Genomic DNA, 21,902 nt, shown 5'->3' with positions numbered 1-21,902 from the left:
TCCTGAGGAGTTGGGTTTGAGTCCCCTTCACACCCTGTCAATCACTGCAGACATGGCAGAACCTCATCTGTTTTAAATTAGCCTCATTGTCGGCCTTCTATAATGAGGAAGTGTAATCGGAATGGTGCAGGAATGGATTGGGAATTCTTGAGGCAATGGTTTGGGAATGGCATGGATGGCCATGGCTAATGAGAACAGTCAGCAGGGACTGTGTGTGCAAACTCACAGAAAGATGGTCATTTGGAGAGTGAATGTGTTTTTAATAAAACCAAAATTCCCTGGATCCCAAGACAATCAAAAGAAGAGGTGGCCAAAGCATTCACATGTTCTTTTCATGTTTCTTTTCTCTTTTCTTTTCTTTTCTTTTCTTTTCTTTTCTTTTCTTTTCTTTTCTTTTCTTTTCCAAACCAAACCAAACCAAACCAACCTCAACTGAGTGGTCTTGTTCACTCCTGTCTGTATAGCCATTTGCCTTCTAAAGATAGAGTCCATACTGAAATAACCCCTTATAATTGACTGATTTAGTACACTAGATTGGTAGCTACCCTGCATCACCAAAAAAGTGATGCACATGGGAGACGTCCTCACATAAACCACACCAGAGACGTTAAAAGAGTTTGACATTAGGATGTTGCTAAACATCCCAGAAACACAGAAACATATAGCATACTATTCAATCTCGGCCACAATGTGAACATACACATGTATATAAAGACAGATGTTAATGCTTGGTCAGTTCAGCAATATCTACCCTGTACTTGCGTTATGATCTGTTTGGTAGCTATCTGTGTTTACTGCCTTGATAAGCATATTATTAGTCTGATACTATGTGCATTTGCATTCATCTGTTCACAACCATCATTATTTATTCAAGTTTATGAAGTGAAAGAAATTATATTTTGTCCAATTTGTTTTATGCACTATAGAGTAAGACATTTTTTATAAATTAATTTTGTAATTAACTATTAATGATAGTTGAAGACTGGGGGATGACAATATTTTTCCACAGCACCAGCATTTCTCTCAGCTTAGTTTAATATATGGTTTTACTGAGCTCGTCACAGTGCCTTCTGGAATAGCTTTGTTTCATAAAGAATACCTAGCTAACAAGGAACGTTCTCACAGCTTCACTCATGTTTCTTAAAAGTTGCACAAACATGGAACATTAATATTTGATATACATTCTCATAACGTTGCAGAAACGTTCTTTGAACAACATTCCTGGAACCTTCTTATGATGTTGGTGAATACTCTGATAATGTTGAAAGAAAATCTTTTTAGAATGTCATATTTTGGGTAAAAAATTTAATTAGTAGAAATTGTTAGAAATATTTTAGGAACAAGAAAACTGGATATTTTAATGTACAATTAGAACAATAGAAGAAAAAAAAACTTTTAAATGTTATATTATGGGTGAAAACAAAGACATTTGAAACAATGTTCCCACAATGTGTTTATGACCTAAATTTGTTATGTCTTATGCTGCTTTAGTATTTCTCCAAAGAAGGGGTCTTAACAGGCAGTTAAACATACTGCATATTGAACAGTCTTGGCATTGGTTGCACATCCATGATACTTTAGAATGCTATCAAATTGGACAGCTTATTAGACTTCACAACAGAGCTTATGTTTTTTATTCAAACATGTATCTTTTCCTCCATCGCGCAGCCCCCCCCCCCCTCACACACACACACACAATTAATTTACCTTGTTATATCCTCTATTCTGGAATTCTTATAAGCCACGGTTGCTGTATTTTGCTGCCAACACTCACTCGGAGTAAGTCAGATGATAACAGCACAATCAAAACAGGTCCTCTCTCTGTAAAATCAGTTCACACTGGTGTCGTAAAAGAGGAAAATACTCAAATATACAGAGTAAATGGTTTCATGCTGGCCGACGACTCTCCATGAACTATAAAAGGAGAGGGGGGAGAGTGAGAGATATACAGCCAGTGAAAACAGGGAATGAAATAAATATAGAGCGATGGAAGCCACATCTCAGAGTGATGGGTTTCAGCTTTTAGCTCTGCTCTTATCTGATTTTCAGCGTGTGTGTGTGTGTGTCTGTATGAATGAATGCATATATACGCATGACTTGTGTCCCAGTTCCTTAGAACTCTGTGACACTTCTGAAGATAGTTTGTGAAGAAGGTTTCAGATGTAACTCTTTCACACACACACATATTCACTCCACATCCACATGCAAACTCTGTTTATGACACTTGTGTGTGATAGTGCTCATAAGACAGAAATACTGATAGCAAGGTCTCACCAACGGCAGTCCTGGCAGCTCCTCTGAGGTCAGACCATCTGTCCCCAAAGACCTCCTCACAAGGATCAAAAACCTCCCTCTAAAGTGCTTCATCATCATGACAGCACAATAAATACTGCTAGTTTGGTGGTTACTTCACAAAACGCTTCCCAGGGTCTCTTTTTGGAGGTAGGGTGGTTCCTAATGGCTTTAAGCTGACTTGATTTCTGGGTATCATAAATAATATTTCAAGGTAAGTCAATGTACGTAGCTATAACTCTTAAAAATCGAGTTTCCAATTAGATCCAGATCCAGAAAGTCTGCTGCCACAGGAGTTTATTGATGTACTGCCACATTATGTGTCAGATCTGTAGTCAGTGATCTCAAACACCATTGATTTCCATGTGTCATGTGACTAGATGTGACATGGCAAGGGACATTAACTTCTAGACAAGTCACAATAATTGTTTTTTTATTTACATTAGTGGTTCTTGAGATTATTATAATGTTCTTTAATCTAAGAAAAAAAAGAGGTTATTTTAAGAGCTGTTCACTGAAAGGTTCTTTGGGAAACCAAAAATGGTTCTTCTACGGAAACACTGGAAAAACCAACTTTTGGAAACACAGTGTATATGCTACCTTAAAATAAAGGGTTTTGCACTTTACTTTACACAGTTTATACTTGCTATTACTGTCTCTGTCTGAATAAATGGAGACAGGGTTTTGTTACGCCCTCATAAAGGGTGGTCTGGTGTCTGTGTTGTCCTTCATCAGATGTCTGTTGTTAGTGGCAGTGGTTTTCTCACGCTCTATCTTCACTGTGATCTCTCTCACTCTCTATCAACGCTTCCCATCCTGATGGCCCTCAAGAAGCAGCGGGGGCTTGACAAAGTCAAACACAGTAACGTCAGCAGTGCAGGACAGGCCAGAAACAGCATTCATTACGATGTTGGTTTGGATGATGGAGACACCTCAAGTTTGAAAAGATGGATCAGTATCAAGTTTTCAGAAGTGTTTCTGAACTATGGTAAAACGCTGGGGAAAATCCTCCATGAATGCGGTTGTGTGAACTGCCAAAATGAGGTTTGTCTGCAGAGAAAATATTTGCACAAAGAAATAGAGACCCTGAGGAATGTTTTTTGGAGGAACTCGGTGGTCTGTACTTCTGTTAGGATCTGGTAGCATCCTCAGTCTGACTGGTTGTGGAGTCAGAAAGAGATGCAGAATTACTTCATTTTGGACAACATTATCATCTAGCTAAAGTTAGGATGAACTGTGGATCCATGGCAATGACTAAAGTACTTGAAGCAACACACTACATGCTTGTGGTGACATTTCTGCAATATATGATGGTGCTACTTGCATTTTTGCAACACACTGAAATTTAAACCATGTTTAGTTATATCCAAAACAGATCAATATGAATCTGGCAATATTGTTGTACCTATCATGCCATTCATGTTTGAAAATGATGTCGCTCCTACTCTTCACCTTATGCTAAACCTAACTGACAATCGACCCTTTCGAGTCGATTAACGCATATATGCGTTTTGAGTCATTTTCACCTGATAACCCTGAAAAGAACTTAAATTACACTCTCAGTTTTAATCGTACAGATAAGAGCAATACATCAATCGAATCTGTAAAGGGTCTAGTTTTTTTTTGGATACAGACATAATAACAAAAAACCTTTGTGCACTCATAAAATAAATATAACAAACAAGGTGCGCTGTCTACAGTCTTTGTCTCCGCTGATCGTCATGTACAAACATTTCATTAAAATGAACTGTAACTCCGTGAATACTCAACGAAGAGACATGAGAGAGATATCTATAGAAAGCCTGGAATGTCTACTTTTAAACTAAACAAGTGCTGCCGAAAACAAATATTCTGAGATAAAGTAATCCATATGAAAACAACGCAATGTCTGTTTTTCATATCTCAGCTCATTATATCTAATGTGACCACGCCCCCGCGCTTAACGCGCTATTCAGATTCAAACTGAAGCGCGCGGCTTGAATACGCCTACACAGAAGAAAAAGCAGCCAGACTATTCTTCAAGTTTTTATTTTATTTTACTGTTTGCTTCGCGATGAGAGGACTAAGACATAATTCACCCCAAAAAGATGTGATGTGGTTGAGGATTTGAGAAATGGATTTCCTCAGAAAAAAGAATGAAGCACTTTATTCAGCAGAGATCATAAACATGAGTAAGTCTCTTTTTATTTATTTGTACTAGTTTTCACATAACGTGTAAACATTTTACTAGTTAGACTTTTTCCAAATACTTTTTCCAAACTATAATTCCTGACTAAATGTATAATCAAGTGAAACATTATGAAGTTTCAATAACAATATACAATACTATACCATTCAAAAGCTTGATGTAAATAATATAAATGTGACAAATAGAGATAACTCTAGCAAATGTAAAAACAATGCAGTTCTTTCGATTTATTCCCCCTAAAAAAAACTGAAAAATATTATCAGCTCTTTTCAACATTAATAATAATAATAATAATAATAATAATAATAATGATGATAATAAATGGGGTTTATTTGGTAGAAAATAAGATTGTTAAAAGGATTTCTGAAGGATTGTGTGACTAGAGAAAGGATGCCAAAAAATTTGAAAGTCAGCTTTGATTGTTCCTAATAAACTGTTTAACTGCTCCCCCAAGTGGATATTAAATTATGTTGTGGGATAATTAAATATATTCTTAATAAACTACAAACATAAAATTATATACTTTTATTTTGTTCTCACATTCTTTCTTGTAAGTCCTCCCTCACAGTGGCACAGTTGAATGAGAGGCTCATTATGCAGCTCATTATGCAGCTCATTATGCAGGCCTTTGTCTTCTCAGGTGTAAATCACAATGATATTCATGATAGTTGACGCCTACTCGCATATGACTTTTACCAACAAAAAGTGTTTTAGAAAATTTAAATCAATATATTGTTTTCTGTGAGTGAGTGAACAAGATGATTTTCACATCATTCAGAAAGAAAAATTCTAGGCTACAAGCTCCAGTTCTCAACTTTTCCGGCAACCAATTTTATGTATGTGTTTTATTGCCTTATTCAAGTGATTTAACATTTTTAGTTTTTCACTAACCATGCATAATATTTTTTTTCTCAAAAATACAATCATGTACATGCATGCATTTCACATATTATTATAGCCCAGTTTGTGCTGATTACAGTGATATTAGACTTTACCCATTTAGATATTTATAAGAAACTGAAAAAAGCACAAATGTCAGGGCATGACAAAACTTCTCAAGGCCCCAAAAATACCCTTATACTCCAGAGGGTTAAACAAAAGCAAACAAGATACGAATGTATTTGCTGAAGAAACTGTGCCATTTAAGACTTTTTTCTTTGTGCTTTCTTATCCCGATTTGCATTGAATGTAATGCTGCTACCAAATATACTGGCCGTATAAAATGTAATAGTTTTTCCAGTTCGATTTTAAAGAAATAGTTCACCCAAAATAAAATTGTGTAACCCTTTTATCATTCCAAACCCATATTACTTGTTTTTAAGAATGTCAAGGCTACTATTTTTCATACAATAGCAATTGACCAGAATCTGCAAAACTCCAAAAGGCAGATATAAAAGCAAAAGCTTGTGATTTAAACCCATAAACTTTCCTTATTGTGGGAAAACAGACAACATATGAATCACTTTGTTAATCAATATTTATTTTGGTGCAATCAGTACTCTTTAGGAAGAGCATGTCCTTCCCACGATGCCACCTGCCGCTGCCTAACAATAGCTAGTAGCAAATCATGGCTTTGCTGATCTGGGATTTAAACTGATGTCATGTGGCTATTACACACACTGTTGAGCTGTTTAGTTCAAATGTGTGTGTGTTTGGGTGTGTTTTGTGTGTGTGTGGTCAACATGTGATCAGTGACTCTAGCTGAGAGAGTAAAAGTTGATGCTCAAGTGTGTGTGTGTGGAGGTGTGTGTAGGGTCAGGTCAAGGGTCACTCAGTCCTAATCGATGCAACTCTCCATCCATTCCGTCTGGGGACGGAAGAAGATGGGCCACACAGAGATCACTCTCACAACTTCTGTTACCCCAAATACTCTTCATCTCTTCAATGCGTTCAGTAACCTCTCAAAGACCCCATGAAAAAGACTGTTTCTAATTTCTATTTGTTGATGTATTTCCTATTGAAATAGGAAGTTGGGGAAGGATGTATTGATGAGTTTGAAGGCCCTTCATATTAGACTTTCCATTCAGCTTCGTTCAAAAACATCCAAATGTGGAAGAAATGTTTATTTATTTATTTATTGACCTTGCAGGTTTCTTTAACCATTTCTTTCACATTATTTTTGTTCTGTTTCCTCAAAAGAGAATAATATAAATATGCATATTTATTACAAGTTAATTTATCATACTGGTGGCTTCAAACTTAACATGAATTAGAAGCCACTAAAATTATTTTTTGGGATGCAGTAGCTATACAAAAAGCATGTTTCCCTACTGATGGTTCCCATTTAAAAGTAGCAATAGTCTAACCATATTCTACACAATATATAAACCACGTGTTTACCAAGTATTACTACAGATTAGCTGTCATAAATGCTAACGAATAGCTTTTCTGCTGGAAATTATGGATCTATACGCTCTCAGAAAAAAAAAAAAAAAAGGTACAACAGCTGTCACTGGGGTGCTACCTTTTCAAAAGGTAAATATTTGTACCTATTTGGTTCTAATATGTACATTTTAAAAACTAATATGTAGGCATTTTCCTCAGATGTTCTCAGCATAAATCTTAATACAGGGTCACAAACACTGAGCTGGGATTGTTAAAGTCCATGTGAACCAGATGTTGCTGCCGACTTTATTTCAGTGTAGTGACATATTTCCATCTGAAACGGAATATTGAATAGAGGGCATGGTTTTATATCTGCGCTCCTCGTCTCTCTCTCTCTCTCTCTCTCTCTCTCATATCAGTCTAATGGTTAGAGGGATGTGTTTAAGGATATTCTGCCCAAGCCGTCAAACTGACGTCATCAGAAATGGAATGCCATTCCAGAGCGGAAGTAAAAGTTAAAGATTCCGATTAAAGATTACAAAGACAAACAAATTTCAAAACAATTTTCAGCTGATTAACTTGCACTGAATTATTGTTTGCATCAAGACTAGCAATGTGCTCTAGTAAAGTAAATAAAGTCCATTTTGATTTCATGCTGACTTTAACGGCAACTTATATTCACATGCATCCTTTATTTGATGTGTCTGGTTGTACAACCAGATTGTTTATAAAGCATTAAATAAAATAGTTTATTAAAAACACAACGTGTACGATACATAAAACAGGGACCACACAGACAGACTAGAGGCTAATGTTGATGCTGAGGTGCATTAGCTGTGTTTGTCAGATGTAAATTGTTGTTGAATTAATGCTGTTATATGTTTATCTCTGGACCATCACTTACATTAATAGGGTCTGAGGCGATTTTGTTATGGGATGTCCCCCCAATGCATATAACAATATAACAGAGGCCCTTAGTGCTCCCCCTTTGTCACAAAAACTGTTTTTCCCCCACAAATCTTAATATATATATAAAAAATAAAAAAAATAAATCATAATAATGTAATGTACTGTATTATTATTAGTTACACGATTATTATTTTTGTCGATATTATTCGTAGTATGCGTAATTTTTGTTCAATTTCGTTTTTCTAGAATAATATAATGTAATTTGCCCAATAATCCCGGCAAAGTAAAATATGTAGCTCACGGCAACAAACTTTCCACCAATCAGATTGCAGAAAGCAAATCCGTTACTGCCACTAACGTGGAGTTTCAGAAACTTTCAACCAATCAGAGCGCAGAAACGCGTTCCCTGTACGGCCAACAGCCAATCGGAACGCAGAGCCAGTCTCCTGTACAGACAGAAAATAACATGGAAGACCAGACTGGACTGAGATTTCTAAACACAGCGAGCAGAGAATATTAAAGCAGCTCGTAACCTGTGTTTCCGAGCGCGTTTCGTCTGTTTTGTTGTGAAGAAAGGCGTTTTTCTGAAGTAATGAGAATGTTGGGCATGTATGTCCCGGACAGATTCGTGCTGAAGTCCTCCAAAGTTCAGGACGGGATGGGGCTGTACACTGCCAGAACAGTCAAAAAGGTTCGTGCATAGAAAACAAACTCTCGGCTTGAAAGCTAAAGCATGTGAAGTGCAGTAATAAAACGCTTCTTTTTTTCAGCCTACTGTTTTTACTCTGCACATAGTAAATTAAGTTTAGGCGCCTGTTTGTAGTTGCATTCCTCTGTGTATGTGCTTACGTGTGCTGCCTGCCACGTCCCTTACAAACAATCACCATGGTAACCATCGTTTCCGCCAAAAATCCATCATGCCAAATACCATTTCCGAGTAAAAAAAAAGAAAGAAAAAAAAAAACCTTTCCGTCATAATATGCAGCTACTGGAAATATATTGACATTACACTGCATCTATCTATCTATCTATCTATCTATCTATCTATCTATCTATCTATCTATCTATCTATCTATCTATCTATCTATCTATCTAGTTGGTTCTTATATATTGTATAGTATTTCCATAATAAGTACATTTTTTATATGTGTAATTATATATAATTATGGAAATACTGTACTTTACAATAATTTACTTAAGGACAAACTAAATGTAATGATTTCAGACACTTCAATGCATGTTATTTACAATTAAATGAAAACGTGTTAAAGTTTACATTTATATTAAATGCAACTAGTTTAACTCAATAATGTTTTTTGACCCAATTAATTGGAATTAACCTTCATTAAAGCATGACAAAATATTAATAAACCATAATGATTTAAAGTTTACTTTAATGTAAAACCTTTTAAAAGTGAACTTAAATGTAAGAGATGTAGTCATGAATGTACTTCAATACACTTAAGTGGTATTTAATTTAATCAATATTATCAGTATACTTTAAGACTACAATTACTAAGATTTGAAATACACTACAATTGTAGGAAATATAAAATATATTGAACAAAAAAAAAATCATTAAGAAGTCTTTAGCAAATTTTACAATTATTTACAAAGAAACATTAAATTATAAACACATTAAATGCCTGAAAAAGCATTTTCTTGTGAAACATACTCCAAAAATAATATTCTAATTAAAATATTTATTATTAATATTATTATTTGCAGTGTATATAATTAGTTTTTTTTTTTTTCATGATAGGATTCAACCTAGTTCCTCCTTTTTCACTCTCTATGCTTGTCTTGGTTTTTCTGTTCATCGGATCTTAATTGGCTCAAATCGCCGAAAGCATTCACAACATCTGCACAAGCCTTAGGAAATGTCATCTGGAGAGTTCAGACCATTTTATACATTGCATGGTTTGAAACTGTATCTTAACATGTCTGAGACTTGACATTATTGCTGGGCTAAATACTGGTTCATACGGTAAACCGGTTTGAATTACGCAACCGGTATGATTGTGAATTGCTGCCGGTATGATTGTGAATTGCTGCCGGTATGATTGTGAATTGCGGTATGAGTATTGTGAATTGAGAGTTAACTGTTGAAGGTTCTGTCTGTAGGATTGACAAATTCAAAACATTGGAGAGGGCTTTTTTCACCCGGCCCCTCCTCTTCAGACTTGACGCACACGCAGGTTGCCAGATTGACAACACCAACAGGAACAAGTGCGCTTGACAATGAATTCAATGAAATATGCTGTTTTCCGCCAACTTGGCAAACCGGGGTGCTGAAATACAGTTGCTTCACTGAACAGCGTCCATTAGAGCTTAGAGTCCAAAAGTGTGCATACTTGTACTAATATTGAAATATTTACACGTTAATATTTCTTAAAACAGAATCACAATTTATAATAATTTTGTCACCATGAGGTGTCTTACTCTAGCAGAACACAGGCTTCAGGATGGCACATAAGTCTGAACTAGTAAGTTTAGGTATATTGGTGCAGCACCCATGGTTTTCTTGTAAGCAAACATCAATTTTATGCAAGCCGCTATTGACAGTCTGTGCAAACTGATCAAGAAAGGTGTGACGTGGACTTTCTTTGGGTTGTTGAAGTCTATTCTCGCGGCTGTATTCTGGATCAGTTGCAGATGCTTGATATTACATTACATTACATTATATTACATTACATTAAATTACATTTAATAATTTAGCAGACACTTTTATCCAAAGCGACTTACAAATGAGGACAGTGGAAGCAATCAAAATCAACTAAAGAGCAATGATATACAAGTGCTATAACAAGTCTCAGTTAGCTTAACGCAGTACACATAGCAAGGGCTTTTAAATTAGGGCTGTACGATGTGACGTTTAAGCATCGATATCGCGATGTACGAATCCATGATAGTCACATCGCAGAAAGTGCGATGTAGGCTGTCGTAGTTGATCGTTATTCATTATGTGTATGGGCCAGAGAGAGCGCGAGAGAGAGAGAGAGGGAGAGAGAGAGCGTGCGAGAGAGAGAAAGAGAGAGAGAGAGAGAGAGAGAGAGAGAGAGAGCGTGAGAGAGAGAGAGCGTGAGAGAGAGAGAGAGCGTGAGAGAGAGAGAGACAGAGAGAGAGAGAGCGTGAGAGAGATAGCGAGCGAGCCCCAGCCGCACGCTCACCGTCTTCAAACAACACGAGCGTTGTCTTGCGGAAAAATAAAATATTGCAATGTAATTTTTTCTCAATATTGTGCAACCCTATTTTAAATAATATAATAAATAAAAAGAAAACAGATAGAATAGAAAATCCATGTTTCTGACTGACAGAACCTAATGATTTGCAGCCATGCAGATTTAGTAGAGAAGTGGTCCAAGCACTGAGCCCTGAGGAACCCCAGTAGCAAGAAGTTGTTATTTGGAAACCTTAAACCTCAAAAACACCCTGAAAGACCTACCTGTGAGGTAAGACTTGAACTGCCTTGAACTAGTGCAGTTTCTGAGATGCCCATCTTCATGAGGGTGGACAGGAGGATCTCATTATGTGAAAATGGTTCTCACAATGCGAAAAAGTGGATGACAATCCTAAACACTGATTTGGGATTGGGGCTTTATATGAATGTACCTCTGAGGCGAACTGACTGTATTCAGAAAATTTTAGATGGTATTTTCTTTTCATCTTAATATCATATAATAGATATTAAAGTAGTGCTTATAAGTGCATCACTGCTTTATTTACAACATTAACCAAGGAAACACTGCTGTTCCATAAGTGCCAGCTACTGTTAGAGAGTGAATCTGCGTCTCATTCAGTCCGTCTGCTGTTTTTGTTTCATTCAGATGTGTTTTATATAGTATAGTTTCACAAAGCTTAATTCAGACAGTTCTGTTTGCTTCAAAATGTGAAATTATACAGTCTAATTTAAATGAAAAACTGCTCATGCTAGCATATTTCTTTGGAACGTGATTAAAGTGCAACGTGTTTCATGCATTCCATTTCATATGAAGGCCCAGTCAAGGAAAAATTGTGATAAACTGAAACTGCCACAATCCTAAACAAAATAAAAATTATGATACAGATTTTTTTTTCAAACCGCCCACAGCACTACTTGACATCTCTCTAAATGTGTGGGAATGGAGAATCTACCCATAGACTCTTAAAGATCTGACAGAGCCTTTCCTTGATCATGTTCAGATAGCACACAGAAACTGCTGAATATGACATCAAAGCCGAATCACACACAAATAAACTCACTCTTTCTTCACAGGGTGAGAAGTTTGGTCCATTTGCAGGTGAAAAGCGGATGCTGAGTGACTTGGATGAAAGCATGGATCCACGACTGATGTGGGAGGTGGGTGACTAGACTCAACAATCATTCCATTGCTTTACCCTTTAATGTTTGTGATACGTTTTTTGAGTTTGTATCACTTTGGAGCACTTCAGAGGCAACTCATATCTTATCAAGCATTTATAAAATGCCAGTTTATATCTTGACTATTTTATGACTTTACAACATTAATGTTTTTAAGAAGAGAAAATCATAAAGGGTTAACCACTGTGCCAACACACCCACCCACCCTTTTTGTAAATGCATGCTGTATACAGTACACATTTTTTTAATAAATGTGATAAAAACAATGGGCCTTTTTCACAAGATGACGTGTTTAGCATTTATCAGCATCGGAAATCCTCAAAAGTTTTTAATTTTTTTTTTTTTTTTAATTATTATTATTTTTTAAATGTGTGCCTATTTATAACATTATTCTTTGTTTTATATCAACTTTGCATCCAAACAAAAAAAACAGTTAATACTAATTCGAGGGTGTTTCTAATGCAGCGTCTATGGGAGGGACAATAAATTTGACATCATTCTCTCTTCTGACTGCTGTTATCAGTCTCTCATAATTGTTTTCCTTTTATTGAAAGTCATGAAAACACTATCGCGGAGTTTTTCTTTTGCTATTTGAATAAATGGGAATACAAAAAAATATATTTGTGGTAATCTCCCATTCGATGCTCTTTAATTCGACTTCCACTGCTGAGAAACCAGAAAACATGTGAAAAAGGTACATAGGCCTATTTGATTTCCATGAAAATAGTTTCTGAAGATTTTTTCCATAAATAGTTTTTTAAACTTTTCAAGTTTCTTGAATAACAGATATACAGTGTGAGTAGTACTTGACACCACTGTATGTGTGTGTGTGACAAGGCCAAGGCCAATGCTCAGTTTTAATCACTGTTATTAATGCGCTGCTGTAATTGATGCGCGTGCACACACACACACCACTCGAACACAGAGATCTGAGATCATGAGCTGCCACGCGACTTTCATTAATCTATACTGAATCGCTACATTATATTGCTCTGCAACGAAGGGGGTAAAATCGTGTGGTTTTTTTAAGTAACTAAACTTAGCTTCATTGTTTGTAGAGAGAGACAGAAGCAGACAATTTACACACCCCTCTCTCTATCTCACTCTCTCTAAATAGCCATATTTGAGATTTTTTGTTGAGTAGTTTTCATCACTGGATATAGCTGTTGTTCAGACAGACGCATCACTGCTCATCTCCAGGCAACCATTAATTGGACGAGACGTGCAAGCATGAACTACACTCACGCTGACTCTCTCATGCCAGACACGTCTCCCAGTGCATGCCGTATCTAATATCCCATCAAATATCTGCTATTTAAAGATTTGGGTATATTTTCGGTGGCATAAAAAGTTATAATTATAACGCAGAAAGGTCGGATTCAGCCAAATTAGACTTGTGATTTATTGATCTGCCTGCCCTGATGACACTATTCTGCCTAAAGTATAGTGAGCTTAAATCTTAAATTACACACTTTTGCATATAATTAGTGTGATAAATCATCCATCTTTCATCCTGCGTGTGTGTTGTGATGCAGGCAATTGCAGGGAATTTACCTTTCAAGATTAGTCAGAATAAGTCTCTAATAGTCTGCATTTCAGTAAGTTAAGAATGAGCAGTAATAATTTGTATTCAGAAACAGTGGGACAAAGGTACTCGTCAGATTTAAGAAAAGAGCATTCCTGTGGGACGTAAAAGTGTTCCTGATTTAAGGCTGAAATTGTGTACACCGCATAAACTGTTACTCTCTGGTGTAATATTGTTGTGAAAGTTAATTTGTTAGTAAAAAGTGCTTGAAAACTGCTGTGTAAGTACATTGAAATACATTGTCACTGGATAGTCTTGCCAACCTGTTTGTATCAACAAAGTATGTAATTATACTTGCATAATACTGTAAGTAGGGATCCATCATTAAAATTCTGATTGTGTTATGGCTGATAAATGGGAGATTAAAATGTATTAATCTACAAACCCGATTCCAAAAAAGTTGGGACACTGCACAAATTGAGAGTAAAAAAAGAAGGATAACAAATCAAATGTTGAAAGTGAGACATTTTGAAATGTCATGACAAATATTGGCTCATTTTGGATTTCATGAGAGCTACACTTTCCAAAAAAGTTGGGAGAGGTAGCAGAAAGAGGCCGGAAAAGTTAAATGTACATATAAGGAACCGATGGAGGACCAATTTGCAACTTATTAGGTCAGTTGGCAACATGATTTGGTATAAAAAGAGCCTCTCAGAGTGACACTGTCTCTCAGAAGTCAAGATGGGCAGAGGATCACCAATTCCACCAATGCTGCGGTGCATAATCATCTCTGTGCGTAAGGGTCCAGGCCGGAAAACCATACTGGATGCCCATGATCTTCTTGTCCTTAGACGGCACTGCATCACATACAGGAATGCTACTGTAATGGAAATCACAACATGGGCTCAGGAATACTTCCAGAAAATATTGTCTTGAACACAATCCACCGTGCCATTTGCTGTTGCCGGCTAAAACTCTATAGGTCAAAAAAGAAGTCATATCTAAACATGATCCAGAAGCACAGGTGTTTTTCAGGGCCAAGGCTCATTTAAAATGGACTGTGGCAAAGTTGAAAACTGTTCTGTGGTCAGACTTATCAAAATTTGAAGTTCTTTTTGGAAAACTGGGATGCCATGTCATCCAAACTGAAGAGGACAAGGACAACCCAAGTTGTTATCAGCATCAGTACAGAAGCCTGCATCTCTGATGGTGCGGGGTTGCATGAGTGTGTGTGGCATGGGCAGCTTACACATCTGGAAATGCACCATCAATGCTGAAAGGTATATCCAAGTTCTAGAACAACATATGCTCCCATCCAGACGTCGTTTCTTTCAGGGAAGACCTTGCATTTTCCAACATGACAATGCCAGACCACATACTGCATCAATTACAACATCATGGCTGCATAGAAGAAGGATCCGGATACTGAAATGACCAGTCTGCAGTCCAGATCTTTCAACCATAGAAAACATTTGGAGCATCTTAAAGAGGAAAATGCAACAAAGACCTAAGACATTTGAGCAACTAGAAGCCTGTATTAGACAAGAATGGGACAACATTCCTATTCCTAAACTTGAGCGACTTGTCTCCTCAGTCCCCGGACGTTTGCAGACTGTTATAAAAAGAAGAGGGGATGCCACACAGTGCTAAACATGGCCTTGTCCCAACTTTTTTGAGATGTGTTGATGCCATGAAATTTAAAATCAACTTATTTTCCCCTTAAAATTATAAATTTTCTCGGTTTAAACATATGATATGTTATCTATGTCGTATTCTGAATAAAATATTGAAATTTGAAACTTCCACATCATTGCATTCTGTTTTTACAATTTATACAGTGTCCCAACTTTTTTGGAATCGGGTTTGTATTATACTTGACTTTACTTGAATAAAATGATATAAAAAAATATGCCAACACTATTATGCTTTAATTTATTATGCTTTTTAATCTGCTTTAATGTACATGGATCTGTGGGTTGCATTCAGTGGATACACAGCCCATAGAGTCTCATTGAAATCATGTTCCACTGCAAGCTTATGACAGTTATTGTTACCATTGAACTTCATCTATGTGTAACGGAGAAGAGGTTATAAATGTGTAATTTTGGGTTCCCACCTGTAAGCTATGCAATTCATGAAAGCATCTTGCATGATATTTGGATGAAGCTCTAGACTGTTCATTGGACACTCTTTCAATGACTGTTTAGTGGTTGTTGAGAAGCAGCTTAAAGTGCAACATTGTCGCATGGATTCTGATTGAATGGCTTGTAACCTTTGGATATGTGCACTTCTGCAGGTTCGAGGGAATAAAGGTGACGTGCTCTATATCCTAGACGCTAGTAATCCTCGCCATGCTAACTGGCTTCGCTTCGTTCATCAGGCCCCTTCACAGGAGCAGAAGAACCTGGCCGCCATTCAGGTATGACACGATGCCACAGCCTGATAACCACAGAGATCTCTTTACATTCTCTCAGATACACATCGTTGCTAGGTCCTGAATACATTGGCAGCTGCCTTCTTAACAGCTTAATTTGAGGGACTGATTTGGAACACTGTATAGACAAGAAGTCTGCATCAACCTACAATAAGTGTAAGTAAGGTTTGACTCTAATGGTGTGTTCACATATGCGCACCGCGTCACGCACTCTAGATTACTCTTGGGATGTTTTTTGTGTCACTTCCTTGAATAAAAACAGCGTGATCAACCATGGTGGAGATAACCACAATCACTGTTTTGTACCTTAATTTAATTCTAAACTCAAAACCTACCCATTTAACCAATACTACCTGTAACAATATGTCTTTTCTTAAACTGTTCTGGTTCTCTGCTTGTATTTGGCTGTTTGTACTACTACTGTGATCTGCATCTGCAATCGCACATGTCTTTGACTTGGCAAATGTCCCTTGTCCATTTAATTGATTATAAACAGTATGCAATTATTGTTTTTCTGCTACTCTTATTGTGAAGCGTCCTTGAGCTTGGGAAAGGCTCTGTATATATATATTAAACATACTAATACAAATTGAACATTTTACGTAGGCAACTCATTAGGTTTTGGTTCAGAGCCACGGAGTATAAGAGCAGCTTTGAAACGGAGGCAGAAAGCAGAGGGAATGAGATGGAGTGAGTAGTTTGTTATGTCTGGCGGTGTTGATGTGCTTTTGCAGAGCCAGAGATCTGAAAACACCAAAGAGTGTGGAGATAAGAGAAGTGTAATGAGCCTTAGACGAATGACACACACACACAGGGACATGTGGGCGTACACATTGAGGTCACATGAGCTGGATATGGCAGCTGAGTAGTGACCAATAATGCAGTGAGCTGGCAACCTCCAGTGCCCTTCTCACAGTCAGTATTAATGCACCTGTAGCACCTTGAGATTCAGATAAAATAATGTGAATAATACTGTGATTGCAGAATGATTTCACAGCTCATCTCAACACCTAAAAACATATCTTTGTGCTTACCATAGCTGGCTGGAGGGTTCACTATAGAGTCAGTCACAACAAAGACCGAATGTAAATGTGCAGTGTGCTTCTGCATGCTAGATGTGTTCCTAGGGTTGCTTATGGTAATGGTTAAATGAATAAATATTAAAACTGATCATTATTTTAATGATTACTTTATAAACGTGAATATTAATCAAAGTTGTTGTCTTAAGAAATGTCTTCATAATTTCATGTAAGCGCCAGTTAAGGAAATATTAACTTGATGTCTTGTTTATTTGATCTCATCTAGTTTACTGGTTTATTTATCATTTACAGTAGCACGCTCTCTACCTTATTAAAACTGGTATAAAGAATCTTCCATTCAAAGCTGAAATAAGTGAAAAAAAGTGAAATAACAAATTTTATTTAAGATAATTGCAATTCATATTTAATATTTCCAATTAATCCCAGGAATTAAAAAAAAGAGTACAATTTCAACAGCAGCAGTCTTTTTCTGCTGAAATTGCTGTAATTTTTACAGTCACTTTCATTATCTCAGAAGATATGGCTAAACTCCAGCATACTGTTTGATTAAACTTAATTTATCTAGAGAAGCAGAAATTGTGATTTTGTGGTTAAAATATGATTAAGAGAAGTCCAGTGTGTTCCCAAAATATCAAGATTTGTATCTGCAACATGTTGTCTTATGTTTTTCTCAATAAACTAAATTGACAACGTACTACTATAATACTTTACCAACTTAGTAAATTGAATTATTTTTCTTTGTTCTCTGTCTCTCATGGACGGATGCAGACTTTGCACTGCAGTGTGTCTGTGAACTGGTCTCAGTTTGAGATGTTGAAGGTCTGATGGCCATCAAGAGAACCGAGTCTGTGTTTCGTCACACATGACATCTCTCTCACCATCTCCCTGTGTTTTTAACATAATGTACAGCAACGGTGCTTATTTCCACATGACCTTTAGGCAATGAAGGTCCGATAAAGTCATTAAACAGGGGTTCAAGTGTTTGGCCTTTGACCTTAATCAGGAAGCGCTGCTATCTTACGCTTCCCCTCGTGTGGATGTTTGATCACTGTTGTGTTGTCTGTTCAGTGTCCGACGACACCTGCTTGCTTTTCAACGTCTAATTCAGTTATAACACACACACACACACACACACACACACACACACACACACAAATGGAAGATCATTCTTTCTATATGCAGTAATCATCAATTTAGTGTGATATAGAAATCTGACTGATACCAAGAGCTTATATTTCTGTTTATTATGGCTCACACCTTATATACACTATCATTGAAAAGTTTCTGGTCTGTAAGTTTTGTAAAGGTTTTTGAAAGCAGCCTCTTCTGTTCAACAGGACTGCATTTATTTGATCAAAAAAATATTTTCAGCATCTTTACTCCAGTCTTCAGTGTCTAATATACTGATTCACTGCTCAAGAAACATTTCTGATTATTATCAATGATGAAAACAGTTCCTTCATATTTTTGTCGAAACGGTGATATTCCTTTTTGCAGGATTCTTTGAGGAAAAGAAAGCATAAACAGAAATCTCTTCTAGCAATGCAAAAACTTTCCTGACACTTTTGATCAATTTAATGTGCATTATGTTGCTGACACTGTTTCTGTGAACAGGACGGGGAGAATATTTTCTATCTGGCTGTTGATGACATCGAGACGGATACAGAGCTTCTGATTGGCTACCTGGACAGTGATATGGAGGAGGAAGAGGAGGACCTGGAGGAAGACCAGGACATCAAAGATGAAGATGGGAGCAGTAAAGAGAGCAAACACCTCGGTGCAGAAACAGGTATGCATGTTAAGGGTCTTTCTATGAATCATTTACACAGAAATGAGTGAATGGGTCTACAGATAACCATCTAGATCACTATAATTAAGAATAAATACAGTGGGCATAAATAATTACAATAGTAGTAGTGATCATTTGTTATGAATAAATGCACAGTTTATGTTTTTTGTTGTAGTCTAATGGCCATGTAGTCATAATTGTGTCAAAAAGCAGCAGTGAAACGTGATTCTTCATTTCCATTATCACGCACTTAAAGGGATAGTTCACCCAGAAATGACAATTTGATGAAAATATACTCATTCTCAGGCCATTCAAGATGTAGATGAGTTTGTTTCTTCATCAGATTTGGAGAATTATAGCATTGCATCACTTGCTCATCAATGGATGCTCTGCAGTGTATGGGTGCCGTCAGAATGAGAGTCAAACAGCTGATAAAAACATCACAATAATCCACACCACTCCAGTCCATCAGTTAATGTCTTGTAAAGTGAAAAGCTGTGTGTTTGTAAGAAACAAATCAATCAAGGCATCCATAATCCATAATCACACTTCCTCCGATTCACACAACATACTGTGTTGTTGTATTATGTTGTATGATAAATATGGCAGCATTACATAAGCCAGTGCAAAACTAACATCTCTGGTTTATAATGTGTGCTTGTGTGTGTGTGTGTGTGTGTGTAGAGCTGGTGATTAAGAAGGAAGATTACCCGTGTCTGCTGTGTGAGAGCAGCTTCCCCAGTGAAGAAGTGTTAGCTGAACATCTTCAGAGCCTTCATCAGAGAGGAAGTACAGAGGACAAAGAGTTCAAATGTCACTCCTGCGGAAAAGAGTTTCCTGTCAAACAGGCCCTGCAGCGCCAGTCAGTAACACACACACACACACACACACACAGTACACAGCTCATCAGTGTCTCACGTATTAATGCTGATGTTGTCCTGTTGATTTGCAGTGTTCTTCACTGTACAGAGAGCTCCGCTTCATCAGGAGACCCTTCAAAAGCTCATCAGTGTGTCCTGTGTCACAGCACCTTCTGTTCAGAGTCCAGGTACATCAGTCTCGAGCCGTTTCCATTCTCATGTGCAGTGCCCACTACTCCTGTTTCCCTTCGAAACGTGCCACATTACAGAAGCATTTTCTGGTGATTTTAGGTTAAAATTGAGTGTTTGTGTGTGCAGTTTTGAGCAGCATAAAGAGGTGTGTAAAGGAGACGGTCGGTTCATCTGTAAGGTTGAGAGCTGTGGGAAAAGATTCAGGAGTAAAGACGCCTTGAAGAAACACAAAGGCAACGTCCACACAGGTTGGTGGTGTCACACACACACACACACACAAACACGTGAGAGAGATATCACCCGTCTGTAATGAGAGTCTAATCAGCGGCTGTTTAACATCTTCATTAATCTCTTCATTTCTGAGCCGCTCTTCATCCTCTCGGTCTGTCAGATAAACGCTAAGCGCTCCCTCCCTCTCTACACTCATCTTTTCACCAGACCCTCAACACGTCTGTCTCTCTGCCAGAAGCGCACACATCTGAGAAAACGAGTCAAAGACCCCTAATCAGCTGATGAAAGCATGTATCAGAATGTTATTGTCAGTAATTATAATTGGACCGTTTAGCCACATGTAAGTAAATAAGTCATTTGCAAATTAATCCAAACAGTAAGCTAAACGATTAACTGAGCGCTTGTGGAAGTGCTTACAGCTATATAAATAAATAATGTGTGTTTTGCTATGGTAAGGTCTTTAAAGTGGACATGGAGAAGAGGATAAAGCTTTGACATACTATTTAGATGTAAACATTACAACGTGCAATCTCTCTGCCTAGTCCAACCAAACCTCTTTTTCATGGTTCTGTTCTGTGCTTTTCTGGGCTGTGAATATCAGCTCTGGATCACGACAAGTTTTCATAACTTGAAAAAACGGAAAAATTAAGATAAATGGTACAAAACAAGATATCTCGGATTATAATTAACAAATCTTTCTACACTTTTCATGCCAACAACTTGTTTGTTTGCAGTAAAGTTATTTTATTTACAATTATAGTTTGCTATGCATTTTATCTTATTTATCTAAAAGATTTCTAACTGTTAAGTTATTTAGATAAATAATTACGTATCTAATTATTTAGAATTAAAGACAATCCAAGAAGATTTTAAGCACTCTGGATGTTACAATATTCTCAAAACCCATGCAGACTTTAAACTGGTTTTATGTTTTTAAACTTTGAACATGTACATTTGCTGTGTTGACTGTTGTATACCTGTTAAAGAGAAAATAATAAAATGAAAATCTGTCATCATTTAATCACACTCAAGTTGCTCCAAACCTTAATGAGTTTCTTCTGTTGAACACACACACACACACACACACACACACACACAAGGGGCCCTATTTTAACGATATAAACGCAAAGTGTAAAGCGCACGGCGCAGGTGCACTCAGGGCGTGTCCAAATCCACTTTTGCTATTTTAAAGACGGAAAAACGGTCCTTGCATTGGGGTGCATTTTTGGAATGGGTTGTCCCTATTCTCTTTATAAGTAATTTGTCATAATGTTCTCAGTGTCATCTCCCTTTAAGAGCGAGATGCGCTCGCCCTATGGCGGATCACTATTTACATGGTGGAATTTGTTGGCGGAAAAGCAGAATGCTTCTCAGGCGAAGAAACCGATCTGTTCATGCACGAAGTTAAAGCGTGCAAACAGATCATCTACGGGACAAACAGGCATCCACCAAAGCTCCACGCGATGGGACAGTTAAAGGTACAGGTTTTAGGACCTTCCACGAGAGGGCACACTACCAAAACAAAAACAATCACATGGATTGATGACGCTAAGGAGCGTGGAATGATGGTATTTGTTGTCTTCTACCCAACAACTGACTGTCATTCAATCAGACGGAAAGATAAATCATGGATTTAACGGATGCAAAGACGTGATAAGACTATCGATCAGACACGCCCTCGCACGGGTCAAGAGACGCGATGCCCCGCGTTTGGCGTGTATTCCCCATAATACTAATCTTGTTGTTTGTTATAATAG

At 37.2% G+C, this 21,902-nt stretch overlaps 1 protein-coding gene across 1 annotated transcript in view; it reads left to right on the top strand.

Annotated features, from left to right (window-relative positions):
• Positions 1–8,156: 8,156 nt before the first annotated feature.
• Positions 8,157–21,902, top strand: part of LOC113068643 (PR domain containing 5) — a 59,466-nt gene continuing 45,720 nt past the window's right edge. The window contains exons 1-7 of the mRNA XM_026241433.1: positions 8,157–8,405; positions 11,970–12,053; positions 15,896–16,018; positions 18,688–18,862; positions 19,547–19,724; positions 19,815–19,910; positions 20,041–20,162. Coding sequence (XP_026097218.1) covers positions 8,307–8,405; positions 11,970–12,053; positions 15,896–16,018; positions 18,688–18,862; positions 19,547–19,724; positions 19,815–19,910; positions 20,041–20,162 — 877 coding nt within the window. The 5' untranslated portion in view covers positions 8,157–8,306. The remainder of the gene's footprint in view (positions 8,406–11,969; positions 12,054–15,895; positions 16,019–18,687; positions 18,863–19,546; positions 19,725–19,814; positions 19,911–20,040; positions 20,163–21,902) is intronic.

Source organism: Carassius auratus, linkage group LG48F (genome assembly GCF_003368295.1).
Source record: "Carassius auratus strain Wakin linkage group LG48F, ASM336829v1, whole genome shotgun sequence".
Classification (NCBI taxonomy): Eukaryota; Metazoa; Chordata; class Actinopteri; order Cypriniformes; family Cyprinidae; genus Carassius; species Carassius auratus.
Note: the sequence above shows the minus strand (reverse complement) of the source record. Positions and strands in the feature narration are given on the sequence as shown.